We start from the raw sequence: 14,197 nt of genomic DNA on the forward strand, positions 1-14,197 counted from the left end.
TAAGTAGTATTCCATGGTATAGATTACCTAAACGATCTGCTTTTGCATCCATTTTCTCCTCCTTCCTCCTGTTAAATGGAGGAAGTGCCCCTCCTCCTACAAAAGGCCAATCCTTTTATGTGCGCTCTGGATGCCCTGCCGGGTTCCTCCAAAGCACTTCACTTCTTCAGCTATCATCTCTTTCTTCTGAGCCATCACCTTACAAACATATTTGCATGGCTCCCACACTCAGATGGCCCCGTCTGACCCCTCCATCCCTCCAGCTCACACCCTACTTCCCTAGTCCCTTTCACAGCACAACTTCTCAAACTTTCCTTCTCAAAATACAATTCTCTCCACATCTGTGATTTAGCAGCCCTACTTGACATACCTTTGTTTAACATATCTCATAGGCATTTCAAACTTAGCACACTGAAAACTGAATTAATCATATCCTACTTCTTTATTAAAACCTATTTCTGGGGGCCAGCCCTGTGGCCGAGTGGTTAAGTTCGTGGGTTCCGCTGCAGCGGTCCAGGGTTTCCCTGGTTCAGATCCTGGGAGCCGACACGGCAACGCTCGTCAGGCTGCATAGAGGTGGCATCCCACATGCCACAACTAGAAGGACCTGCAACTAAGATATGCAACTCTGTACGGGGGGAATTTGGGGAGATAAAACAGAAAAAAAAAAAAGAAGAAGAAGATTGGCAACAGTTGTTAGCTCAGGTGTCAATCTTTAAAAAAAAAAAAAAAGCAACCCATTTCCTTCAGTTTTCCCTGATTTAGTAAGTGCCATGTTGCCCCTGCCTCTTGTGTAGCTGGACTCAGAGGCAATGGTCCACTGCTGAACCCCCACACCAGCATCAGCCTTGCATTCAGCTGTGACCACATGATGGGATCTTGCGAAAAGAAGGTGAATGGACATGAAGCGTGTCTCTTCCAGGCTGGGACTTCTAAGAAGTCGGAAAGGTTCCTTCTCTCTCTTTGCACTTCTACCAGGCAGAAGCAGAGTATCTCAAGGCCATAAAAAAGAGCAAAAGCAAAAGATAGAAGGAGTGTGGCTCCCTCACCCACCATGAGAAAGAGAGCTGCCTGCTAACCCCAAATATTTACATGAGTGAGAAATAAACAACTATTGTGTTAAGCCATTGATATTTTTCGGTTTGCCTGTGACAGCATGTAGTGTAACAATACACCATTTTTATTCAGGCATTATTTGGACAGTATTACGAAAGTGAAGAAATACGGAGAATATGGGAGAGTATTTAGGTACAATATTTACCAAATACCAAGGATACCCATTAAATAGCCATATTTTATGTAAGTTTGCTTTAATCCGAATTCTTTCCAACTTGCCCAGCAGCTAAGGAGGCCTTCAGGTTGAGAAACCCGTAAGCTCTACACAGCACTCAAACACTAATGGCCTCCAGGTTAATTTCGAAAGAAATAATGTTTTCTGGGATTGTGTTGTTTGTGTTTCCTTTCCTTCTTGAATAAGTGAAATTCACTCTGAAATGCCTTTTTGTGAATTTTTAGATGTTACTCCAAACTGACTTCCATAGTCTAAGAAAGAAAAATCTCTCAACTTTCCCCCCAAAATAGAAAGAACACCATGATTCTAACAGTTTTAGAAGTTCTAGTTTACACTGTCTACAAAGTCGATCTCTTATGTGCAAGTTACACACATATGTAGATTCGTCTTTGTTTTACATTCCAAACAACCCAAACGTGTTTGAAAAACACAACTCTCTTCACGAGGAAAAGCAGCCTTCCTCTTCTGATTATTAGGGCTGCAGCAGGCATGCATCACAGCTGTGGAATGCAGGACTAGGACTGGGGCACTATTTGCATATCAAGAAGCCAGGATTCCAGATCCTGAGGCTCTGCCCTTCATTCTGCAGCTTCCTTGCTGTGAACTGTCAGGCACTTTACCACATATCCATGCCCAGATTCAAGGGTCTGTATAATGATTAGAATAAAGCTCCTCTTCCTCACCAGGGGTCTCCAAAGCTCAGTCAATGTTTACTCGATGCTTCTGGGTGCCTATTTAGCAACATGTGAGCCATGAAGACAGAAAACATCAGCCTCCCAAAAAAAAGAAACTCCAGGCCGTGATGGGCATAAGTAAACTCTAGATCTGTTTTTAAAGCCAGCTTGCAAAGAAGGTACTGGTTGTTTTTTCCTTTGATCTAATACTCTTAGAGAATCAAAACTTGAGTGAGGAAAGAAAATGGCAAAAGTTAACCATGGCTATCTATGCACGGTGGAATTATGGGCTTAAGGTTTTTTTCTTTACGGTACTCTTTATTTTCTAAATTGTCCACATTGAATACATATTACTTATATAATTGAAAAATAGGTAAATGTAAGTGTTTTCATTGTAAAAGATTATGCTTAAAAAAGAGAGAGAGGCAGACAGAATTAATGATCCCAATTCTTCACTCCCCTCCAGTTGTGTTATATGTCTGCACCCTTGCCAAGGTGTCATGGTGGGTAGGGCATGCTTCTGCCCCTTGACTGTGGGCTTGACCACATGACTTGGTTTGGCCAACAGAACGTCAGCAGACATGATTCCAGCAGAGGCTTCAAACATGCCTGTGCAGGTGGATGTACGCTGTCTTGCTCCTGCCTTTTACCAGGAGAACATAATGCCATGGGTAGCTGCTGGTCCAAGGAAGAAGACAGACATGTGGAACAGATCTAGACTCAACCCGCATCCTAGAACCAATCACAGCAGGCCCACGCTAACTCACCCAAAACCCAGCTGACCTGCAGCCATGTGAGCAGGAAAGAAATACATATTGTTGTCTGACACTGAAATTTTGTGGTTATTCAGCATTACTGTTACCAAGTGATATGTCACCTAATGCCACAAAAAACTCAGGGACAAAAATGTCTCATGGATTAAATTGCAGGGTGTAAAAAAGGCTATAGCATCCTTCATGTGCCCATTTATAAAGGGAAGCCAGTCAACCATCACCCCAGTTTGAGAAAACTCCTTAACAGACAGGAATTCTTTCCCTCCCCCTCATTAAATATGTAATTATTTAATTACAACTATCATAAGTCCTATGAAGCACAAGATACTATGAGACCATTCAACAATGGGATTTCACATTAAAAATATATTGTGAGCCTTTTTCAATGTTAAAACATACTTTTTACAACATGATTTTTAGTGTTTACAATTGTTTTCCATTTTATGTGTATACTATATGTTTAATCAATATTCTTTTGCCCGATATTTAGATGATATGCAATTTTAACTATTATAAAGGATGCTGCTCTAAAGACAACCAGAGTTAATTGTCTGCACACATTCATAACTATTGCCTTGTGATGAAATCTGAGAAACAGAATGGCTGGGTTAACAAATATATAAATTTTAATGTTTTTAATATGTATTAATTGCCCAATTTTAATTTACTTTCATAATTTAGGGACCGGGAGACCTACAGATCAAGTCATCCCCAGATTCCAATGGAGCAAAGACTTTCCCACCTAGGATTCACTCCAATTAATTCTGCTGGAATTTATTGAAAACCTCTTGGGTACCTGCTGTGCTAAGAACAACAGAGTGCTTACAGGAACAGACTCTGGAGCTGCAAGGCCTGGGTTCAGATCTTAGCTCTCCTGTTTAGGACCACCAGGACCTTTTGCAATTTACTCAACCTGTCTGTGCTTCAGTGTTTTTATTTATAAAATGGGGATAAGAATGCCTCCCTCATAAGTGCATAGAGATGTTGTAAGGATTAAATAAGTCAATAAACGTAATTCCCTAAAAACAGTGCCTGCCACGTAGTAAGTTCTTAAAGTTAGGTGTCATTATTAGAGATAAATAGATGAAGAAATCATGGATCTTCCTCTCAAAGAGCTAAGACTTTATTGAAATTTAAGTGGTGGCAACATTTTCAAATTATAAACTAAGGCTTCACAAAGTCTTTGCTTTAAAGAAAGCAGTAGAAAACTGCCAAAGAAAAAACTCTTGGATTAAAACAAAGTTAAGCAATAGGAAGATGGCTAGTCTTCAAGTTACAGAATATACCAGGCACAGAGTTCCAATGGCAAAACCAGGTTGACTTAATTTAAGTTTAGCAACAAAGCATATCCCAAGGTAAGATCATATGTGATTATTTATAGTTGCCTGAAACTAATGGAAACCATGTGACATAAAGATCAGAGATGATGCTTTCTTCTCTCTGCTCCAACACCTGACACTAGCCCAGTGCCTGACACAAAGCAGAAACTCAGTGGATAATGGTTTCAAGCTGATGTTCACGAGCCCAAATTCTCCATCAACCACAAATACCTCAACTTCAATTCATTACGCACATAATACTAACAGCCACCATCACTAGGCTAAGTACTTTGCATTTATTATTTCACTAAATCTTGAGCTAAGCTATCTAGAGGACCAATTAAGAATGCTTTCTTCATAGTCAATAAAACTGTCAAGCAACTGTTTCTAAAAACAGGCTGATGTACCACAGATTTTTTTAAGCTCTTCCATAGAAGAGCTTCCACGCTTTTAAACATTTTTGAAAATTATCTGACCAAAGACTTAATTACCTAAAAAAATTGTATAGCAAGCTAAATTGTATAAGTATAGAATCGTTAGAGCTGTTGAGATGACAAAATGGGAATCAAGTCCAGCTTTTGTTTCTAGCTAAAGATCAAATTTCACGCTTCAGGTCATCTGTCTGCATCAAGAGCAACACCCCTTGCATTATTTTAAAGCTTTAAGTAAACTGCTTTAGCAAAAATTGGAGAGAACCATTCCTGTCCTCCTATGGGTCAAAAACAGTTTAACCAAAGTAAGTAAAATTCCTAAGTGAAATTAATAAAGCAAAGGGGGGAGCCTTTTAAGTTTTAAGATTCAATTTCCCCACCTACGAAATAAAGGTTGGACTAAACAATCTTTAGGATCTCCCACTTAAGAAAGCAAATAGTTTGCATCTATAAAAGGAAAGCAAAGAAAAACGTCCTAACACACATTGAAAGAACATCAGTAAAACTCAAGTGTGAACATTTGCCTTAAACCCAGTGAAGTGCAGCTATTTTTTGATGACTTTCTTCCCCTTGGCCTGAGCTCAGTTTCACCCCGCACTCCAGCAATGTGCCACCTGGGGTCAAATATTCTAGACTCTACTGACCATATGGCAGAAGCATTTCTTTTCCCAGAAATTTCATTTCCTAAAAGTCAAATCCATAATTCTTCAAGAAATGTGAATAACTCAACTCATTTTCCAGACCATTTATGAACTGGCAGACAAACTCTCAAATGTAGAAAGAAACTTTGTCTCAGGGTTTAAAAAGCAATAAAGTCTCTTCAAAATATTTATATTTAGAGGAAAAAGCACTCAGAATGAAATAGAAATCTAACCTTTAGTGATTTAAAGTTAAATTTAACAACATGAAAATTTAAATAGTGGGTTATTTTAAGGGAAGCCATGCTTTATCTTAATTTGGCTACCTTTCAAGTCAATAAAAGAAAATTTTTCTCTTAATTTTTAAAAATCTAATCAAAGATTAGAACAGACACTTCACAAAGCAAAATATACGAATGTCCGATAAGCACATGAAAAGATGTCTGGCATCATTTAGAGACCTTTTAAAACTACAATGTGATATGACTATCTACCCATTAAAATGGCTAAAATTAAAAAGACTGGCAACATCACAGCTTGGCAAAGAAGCAAGAGCAATTGGATCGCTCATCTGTTGCTGGTGAGAATGTAAAATGGTACAACTTTAGAACCAGTATGACAGTTTCTTACAACTTTCCATACACACTACTGAAACACCCATCATTCGTGGATGAATCTGAAAAACATTATACTGAGGGAGAGGAGCCAGACACAAAAGAGCATGTACCGTATGATTCCATTAATATAAAATTCTTGTGATAAATTTAGTCTATAGTAACAAAACGAAGATCAATGGTTGCCTGGGGCCAAGGACTGGGGTGTGGGTAGAAATGACTAGGAAGGGGCACAGGGACCATCTGATATCTTGTGATGGTAGTTACACTGGTTTGCCAAAACTCATCCATATGTACACTTAAAATGCGTACATTTTATTGTACTTAAATTATATTTCTGTAAAGTTTACTAATAAAATCCTCAATTTAAATGCTCTCTGGATTGGACTCGATTTTCCCAAGCAGCCCACAGAGGGGCAGGCCCATTCTTAAGCAGGATGCTTTTCACATATGAACTCCACAGCCATTAGGGACCTTCCAGTACATAAACACAATCGTTTCTCTTATACAAGTCGCTCCCGACTCACCGGTCAGCGCCCCTCCCAGGCTTCCCCGCCGCAGCTGTCGTCCATCCTCACTCAGCTGTCTTTTAAACTTCAGTGACTTTCCAGGGCCAGAAGCCACATCTGGGTTGCTGCATTTCCGAAATGGCATGGGTGGAGGGGATAAAATGTGGTCAAGCTGCAGAGAGAAGAGAGTGGCGTCATTTGCTGGAGACACTCTCAACACAACCAGAATGAAAGACCAACCAGGCACACCTTCTTCCTTTCTTTCCCTTCTCTAAATCCTTCTCTCCCAACCCTGTTTTTAATTTGCTGAGAGAATTCAGGATTTCACCATTATGTCTGCCATCTGAAAGAGAGTCCAGCTTGCTGCAAAATCTCAATAGCCGTGTTTTTCAAGCTGTGAGTCACAACACATTAGTGGGTCATGAAATTACGTTTAGTAGATTGTGACCAGCATTTGTTTCAATGCAAGAGAACAGAAATTATCAGAGTCCAATAAAGGAAGGGAAAGTATTGTTTCACGAATTAAGTTGTGTGTGTGTGTGTGTGTGTGTGTGTGTTCCAAGTCACTATGTAAAATATATATTTTTCTGTGGGCCATGATTCCTCTCAAAAATGAAGAATATTGCTCTATAGAGAACCAATGGATTACTTCTTCAGTTGTTCACAAAAGAAAACTCACAAGCGTTCGGTGCTCATAAATATACGTAGAAGAGGGAAATTTCTAAGCACCACAGTCCTTAATGGAAATCAATATATCCTTATATGACTTCATAGCTTTTTAAATGAAAACCTGTCACAAGAATCAGAAACCAAAGACACTTCAAGAGACAGCTTTCTACAAAAGAATCCCTGGTGTCACAACACTTATTTCAAGATGTGCCCTGCCTTTATCAGAAAACCTTTCATACTTGAATAGGGCCATATCTTCTGAAACGTTCACCGTCAATAAGTATATATGAATATATATGTGTCTAGATAGTTACTAATGACAAAAATATTCGTGTGCATATACATATATTCAGATAGTTATTAAGAACAAAAAAGAAGGACAAAAGATATTGATAGAAATTCCAACTGCCACAGAAAAGAGCCAACTGCATAGAAATTTAAAAAGAAAAAAAAGTAAGTGCTCAAAGTCAGGCATCTTTAGGAACGCTACATTGAAACTTGTTTTAATTAATAGAGAGATGGTCTCTGCTTACACCTGTCTGGAGTTTTTCAGATGAACACTACCATGGATTTATTTACAGGAAGAAGAAATTCAGAGATGAAGTCATCCGTTGGTCTGTCTATGCCCTGCAGGATATTCAAAATCATGGCACAAAAAGAAATTTAACCCTGCCAGGAGTAGCTCCTCCCAAGCTAGTTGAGACAGAATATACCTCACTGGCTCAGATGTTACAAGATGACACCTCTCCCCTAAGTTCAACTATATTCATTAGTAACACAGAACAGCTGGATTGCCAGCACTTGTCAGCAAGTATCATCTCAAATTCTCTGCCAGTCAGCATTTTACCGCATTTCATTGCCACTTAGTACCTCAGTGAGAAGTCTTCAAAAAACTAGCAGCAAAGCCACCCCAGGATCAAGCCAGATCAGTAGGCAAAATGGATTCCAGATTGTACTTTTGGAAGGTATTTGTGGAGGCTGCTGTTCATTACTTGAGAGTCCTACTTAGCAGGCCTCCAAGGAGGAATTTCTGTCTGGTCTTAGACACTTTGCCCTTAAACTTTATGGACAATGAATAGTGTCAAGGGAACCCTGGACAGTAACACATCAGCTACTAGAAAATGCAGAACCCAGTCAATGGTCCAAATGTGGTCAGATCATTACACAATGTAGAGGTTATTTTTGCCTCCTTCTTGGTCCATTTTATGACCTTGCCCCAATTTTTTTCTTCCAATTTTTTTTATTTTGAAAAATTTCATAAGAAAATTTGCAAGAGAAAAGTTGTAAGAACAGTACAATAAACACCCATATTCCCTTCACCAATGGTAAACTGTTAACCTTTTGCCACATTGCTTTTGCTCTCACCCCTTTTTTCTCTTCCCACTGCTCCCCAGCCAACAGTGAGAGTTAGTTGCAGACATTATGGATCTTCACCCCTAAATATTTTAGCAAGCCTCTTCTAAGAACAAGGACAGTCTCTTAAATTCTCCTCCCCTGTATTTTATGTGTACTAATAAGGTCTCTCAAATCTTATGTTATCGAAGTGAAGTGTAAACACTAGGAAAAACATAAAATAAGATTAAATCATGTAGACCTAATATTAAAAATTTGCTTTTTTACATTAAAAGGAAAATTTGCAGGGGCTGGCCCCGTGGCCGAGTGGTTAAGTTCGCGCGCTCCGCTGCAGGCGGCCCAGTGTTTCGTTAGTTCGAATCCTGGGCGCGGACATGGCACTGCTCATCAGACCACGCTGAGGCAGCGTCCCACATGCCACAACTAGAAGAACCCACAAGGAAGAATACACAACTATGTACCGGGGGGCTTTGGGGAGAAAAAGGAAAAAATAAAAAATCTTTAAAAAAAAAAAAAAAGGAAAATTTGCAGCCACAAGGTGGCAATGTGTCACAGACATTCAACAAAATGTTCCATATTAGCTCCTAGTCCTTTAAATATACCAAGAACCCCTCGGGGCAATCAAGCGAGTTAGGGTCCATTCCACTTAGTTATTTTCTCTTAATTACTAGTGGCAGCTGCATAAAATACAAATATTTATTGTTTAAGGTTCATCAACTTCTGCCACTTATTTTTCACCTGAAGTTAAAATTTTCAGCTTGCAGAATTACAATTAATTACTCTCGGGAAGATTGTTTATCACAAATTAACAGAGGGTGGAAAAATGAGCAGGGCAAGAAGATAATTCCTAAATAGGAATTAAGTGGTTTCCTTACATATTTCCAACAAAGCCATAAAAGATATGAAGCAAATGTAGAAGAAAGAGAAGGAAATCAAGGAGAAAGTGTACAAAAACAAAAAAGGAAATCTATTTCATCACACGTATACAGCCATAAGCTATTAGTCCATAAGCCAGAGTTTTTAATCAGAATCGCAACCCCAAGAGGGGAGTATTATTTTAAATCTGGGAAAAGTGAGGCAGTGAACTGTGAGGGCTGCAAATGTTTCAAACACAATATAAATAGGAAAACCTATAAGCACAGTGCAGTGTTCCAGGATCCCATTTCCTTCTTCACATCAAATCACACTCCCAACAGGGTTCTCTCGAAATAGATCATTTTTCCAAATTTGCTGTGTTGTCAGTGGCTCTACCTTTTTTCTGCAATTAGTTAAAGCTTCTCAAAATGGTCCACTGGCAGCCCTGCAATTTATTTTTCATTTTTTGTCCTGATTCAAACATTCATGATCCCTTTAAAAACATTTCATCACACCCTAGAGCTTATGGTAGACACCCAACATATCACTTTGGACGTTGCCCTTTAAAGAATTTCAGTGTAATGTTTTCCAACTTTTCCAGACTCCCAAAGTCTTCCTACTACAAGGAGCTCAACTAAAGACAGAGACTGTCTTTAAACTTTCACTGATGTTCAAGAACATCTAAGCCTGAGCTTGTCATACTTGCTTCGAACACTTCTAATTTCCCTCAATAAGCAGACAGTGGACTCTGAGAGAGTCAGACCCTACTCCCTTGTCACCTATTTTCCTGGCATGCTGCTAGCCACAAGTATCCTGGACTGAATCATTCTCCAGAAGTACGTCCTTACTTCCTTCGCCAAGAGCAAACATTGATTCGTGGTAGATTTTATTTGCTCAAAACTTCCTGTGTTAGTTTTCTTAACCTCCTATAGTTCCAAGAGCCACAAAGCAGTTTAAAGAGGCACATTTGCATATTATTGAATTTAGAAGTCCGACAGGGAGGGAGCAAGCAAACCACTCAAGTGTAAGCAATGCTCTTGCCAGCAGTTTATCACAGGAAACATGTAAGCATCTTAGAGAACAAAAGGTGTACGACTACCATAAATCTAATGTAGATTTGGGGGAAAGTTTCAAAAGTTATCAGTCCTATCGAAATGATAATCACCAGAATTCTACATCTATGTTTTCTATATTTATCATCTCCACCCATTGTCGGCTGTTTTACAAATTATCAGGCTGAGAAAAATAGAAGAATCCACCACAATTACACTGTGGTTTCTGCCGTCAGTGAAGATGAATGAAAAGTAAAAGTAAAGGCAAATCATTGACGAGATCTGACCTTATTTTGTTTAGTGTCTCCGCCATCACCACCACCACTCTCTCCAAGCACGGACCATGCTTTCCTCCTTATGGCTATATCCCCTAGTAATACCATTCATCTCTTTCCAAAAAGGCATATTAGACTTTTGATGAACATTGAACTTGCAGCCTTCTTAGCTGACAATTTTCTCCAGCCTCACCTCCCCAGACACTTTCGTGCCCAAGCACACAGGTTCTCGTTTATAATTTCTAATAATAACAATGATCATATGAACATAAAGAGATTGTTCCAATTTCAGTAAATGGCAACTCCCTTTTTCTAGCTGCTCAAGTCACAAACCTTACAGTTATCTTAAATTTCTCTTTCTTACTTCATATCCAATCAGCAAATCCTCTAATTTAACTTCCAAAATATATCCAGAATCCAATCGCTTCACCATTTCCACTGTTACCACTCTTGTCCCTGCCATCCAGATCTTGCTTGCCTTCCAACAGATCCCTCTGCTTCCATCCTAGTCTCAGCACAGCAGCCAGTGGCCCTTCTAAAACATAAGCCAGATGCTCCAAATCCTCTGCTAGAGTCCTTCCTTGGCTTCCCTTTCACCAAAAAAAATGTCAAAGTCTTGACAATGCCCTACAAGGTCCTACCACCTCTACCCACCTCGCTCTGATCCCAGCTGCCACTATGCCACTCAATCCACTTTAGTTTGTTGTGGGACCTGAGATGCCCCAGGCATCTTCCCACCCAGGACCTTTACACTAATCATTTCCTCTGTCTGGGACAAGCTCCAGATATTGGCTCCCCGCACCCTCCAGGTATCTATTCAAATGGTACTCTTCCAGGGGAGCCTTCCGTAACTGCCCCACGTAAAAGAGCATGCCCACCACTTCATTCTCTTTCCTATTTTTCTTTATAGCATCTATCACCATGTGACACATTAGATCTTTTGTGTTTGTTTATTGTCCTTCTTCTCCCACTAGAACGTCAGTTCCATGGAATTACGTACTACTCTGTTTTGTCTACTGCTCTATTTGTCCACTGCCCTACATAAAGGACACCCTGTAAATATTTGTTGAAAGAACAAATGAATTACAAATCTCTGGTATTTAGTTAAAAATATAACAGAAAAATAAAGGACACATGCAATAAAGAGTTATTGTTAGGAAAAACAATAAAATTATATTAAAACGTCACTCAAGGTGAAAATGCTAAAGTGAGTCTCTAGCATTTTGACAAAATTGAACGCTTTATGTGTGAAAAAGACCTTAGATTATAGCAACAGCATCTTTTCGAAGAATCTTTTCCATATACAAACTAATATGCTAATTTTTGAAGACTGCTAGCTCTGAAAGTGATTCCTAAATAATGAATTATTCAACCTTTTAGCTATATCCTAACTAGCATATTCACTTGTGTGCATCAATCCAAGCCTTTTCATACCCCCAATTCTCTTTTCTATAATTCCTCATTCATTCCCAGGATGAGACACGTGCATTTTAAAGACCCATCCAGAATGCATGTGCCCTAAGGCCAAAGTTCATTAGTTCAAAGGGATCACCAATGTCATCCCTATACATAATGGGAGCTCACAGGTCAAGTCTTTTTTATGCTAAAAAGAGAGAGAAAGACTGATTAGTAACATAGGGTTATGAAGACATTGTTCAGTTGTTCTATTTCTTGATATTAAATATTCTAAGAGGCCATAGGAATCAAAATAAATAATTATAAACAGCATAAACTACACTTGTAAGCTTAATTAACTGCTCTATCACCTCCATCCAAAAAGGAATCAAATTGGTAACCTGAAATAACTTTATTTCAAAATTGGATTTTATTTACTTTTAAACCAAAGCCTATAAACAACGTTTTAAAATCTGACAGAATAGAGTTCTCTAGTGAAGACAGTCATTACTGGCTTCATACTAATTCCACAGTGGTTAGGAATGCCAAGACTTACCATCATAATTAAGACATTTAAGTATTTCTTATACCTGTTTACTCATCCACAAAATGTTAGTAATAATACTACCTATCTCCTGAGGTTGTTGTGAAGATTAAAAGAATTCATATATGCACTTAAAACCATGTGTAGAACACAGTAAGCGCACAATAAATGCTAGCTGTGGTGGTTATTAACATTCCCACACAGAGAGTCACCTCATTCGCAAACATCTCTGCATATGTACACCATAAACGCTTTGCAAGGAAATTAAACTGATTACAATTTTACTGATTGTCTTTATTTTCTTTATGATTCAAACGAAAACTCGATTTGAACTGCTTTAAAATTATTTCAGGCTGTAATTCTCGCACCGTGCTCTAGTGCAGGAACTCCTGGGCGTGAGCACCCATTGCTGTGGGGTTTTCAGCGTGTCTGAGGCAGAGCAGAACAGAGGGGAGGCACCTCATCCAAATCTGAATTGTCAGGCACAGAATCCCAATGCCATGGCTTGAGCAGGCTACTTAACTCCCCTCTGAAGTAGGACCTCAGAGGTAGTAAGGACTCAAAGGGATGATGGATAAAAAGGGCTTGACACAGTGCTTGGCACATATAAGCACTCAGTAACTAATAACGCTGGGGATAACTGTCCCCATAGCTCAGCTCAAGTCTCCTCCTCTCTTAGCCTGTTGACTGGCAAAGCACATGCCTCTCTATTTACCTGGCCCTTCCGAGTGGCACCTCGCAGGTATTCTTCCCACTATCCTACACTACTCAAAGACTAGAGAAAAGAGAAAACACTTAACGCTTTCACCACTGCCTGAAGAATATGCAACCTCTCTTCCCCCAGCAACCTAAAATCTAACTACAGATTGAGTCAGACACTGAGAGAGCTATGATCTTGACCACATTTTACTGGGGCCCATTTACTTGACTTTGCTGACATCCATTTTAGCTTATACCACCCAGAAGGCATGCTTCCATTTAATGATCCTGTAAGAATCAGCCCTATAATTCCTGCCACTCGCTCTACAAACATGTAAGGAAGGACCTATTTTATTTTATTCTTTTCTTTTCTTTTCTTTTATAGTGAGGAAGATTCATTCTGAGCTAACTTTTGTTGCCAGTCTTTCTCTCTTTTTGCTTGAGGAAGATTAGCCCCGAGCTAATATCTGTGCCAGTCTTCCTCTATTTTGTATGTAGGTTGCTGCCACAGCATGGCTTGATGAGCGCACCCAGGTCCACACCCAGGATGCAAACCCAGACAGCCAAAGCAGAGTGCACCAGACTCAACCACTTCACCATGGGGCCAACCCCAGGAAGGGCCTATTGGAAATGGTACCCTCCTTGTCAGTGCTCATCTCTTTATAAAAAGATTTATGAAGCAGCTGTGTGCACTCTTCCTCTGGGAACAACAGTGGACAAAAAGGACAAAAATCCCTGCCCACCAGAAGCTTCATTCTAGTTGGGGAGATGGAAACTGGAGAAACTGCTGTCAGTTCTCTGCACTAGAAACAGTTGTGCTTTTGCTGGGTTACAGTCTGATTTTATCCTGGGAACCCCACAAACCATGTACCTAATCATATTTCTCTCATTCAGCCATTAGAAATCACAGGACAGAACCTGCCAGTGTGACATGTCCAGTCTCCAACAAGACTTCACAGATCTGGTCGCTGCACTAACCTCACTCCGGACTTCACCTGACCCTCTGCCATAGACTGAAAGTTTGTGTCCCCGCTCCAGATTCATACGTTGAAACCTAACCCCCAACGTGATGATATTTGGAAGTAGGGCCTTTGGGAGGTCATTAG

The 14,197-nt window shown here is 39.6% G+C and overlaps 1 protein-coding gene across 8 annotated transcripts in view; it reads right to left on the reverse strand.

Annotated features, from left to right (window-relative positions):
• The window catches only part of MAST4 (microtubule associated serine/threonine kinase family member 4), a 576,955-nt gene that overhangs the window by 395,333 nt on the left and 167,425 nt on the right, over nt 1–14,197 (reverse strand). For all 8 annotated transcript variants that reach the window (XM_070586853.1, XM_070586850.1, XM_070586852.1 and 5 more), the window contains one exon: nt 6,268–6,421. In XM_070586853.1, coding sequence (XP_070442954.1) covers nt 6,268–6,421 — 154 coding nt within the window. Of the gene's footprint in view, nt 1–6,267; nt 6,422–14,197 lie in introns of those variants that run through there.

Source organism: Equus przewalskii, chromosome 20 (genome assembly GCF_037783145.1).
Source record: "Equus przewalskii isolate Varuska chromosome 20, EquPr2, whole genome shotgun sequence".
Classification (NCBI taxonomy): domain Eukaryota; kingdom Metazoa; phylum Chordata; class Mammalia; order Perissodactyla; family Equidae; genus Equus; species Equus przewalskii.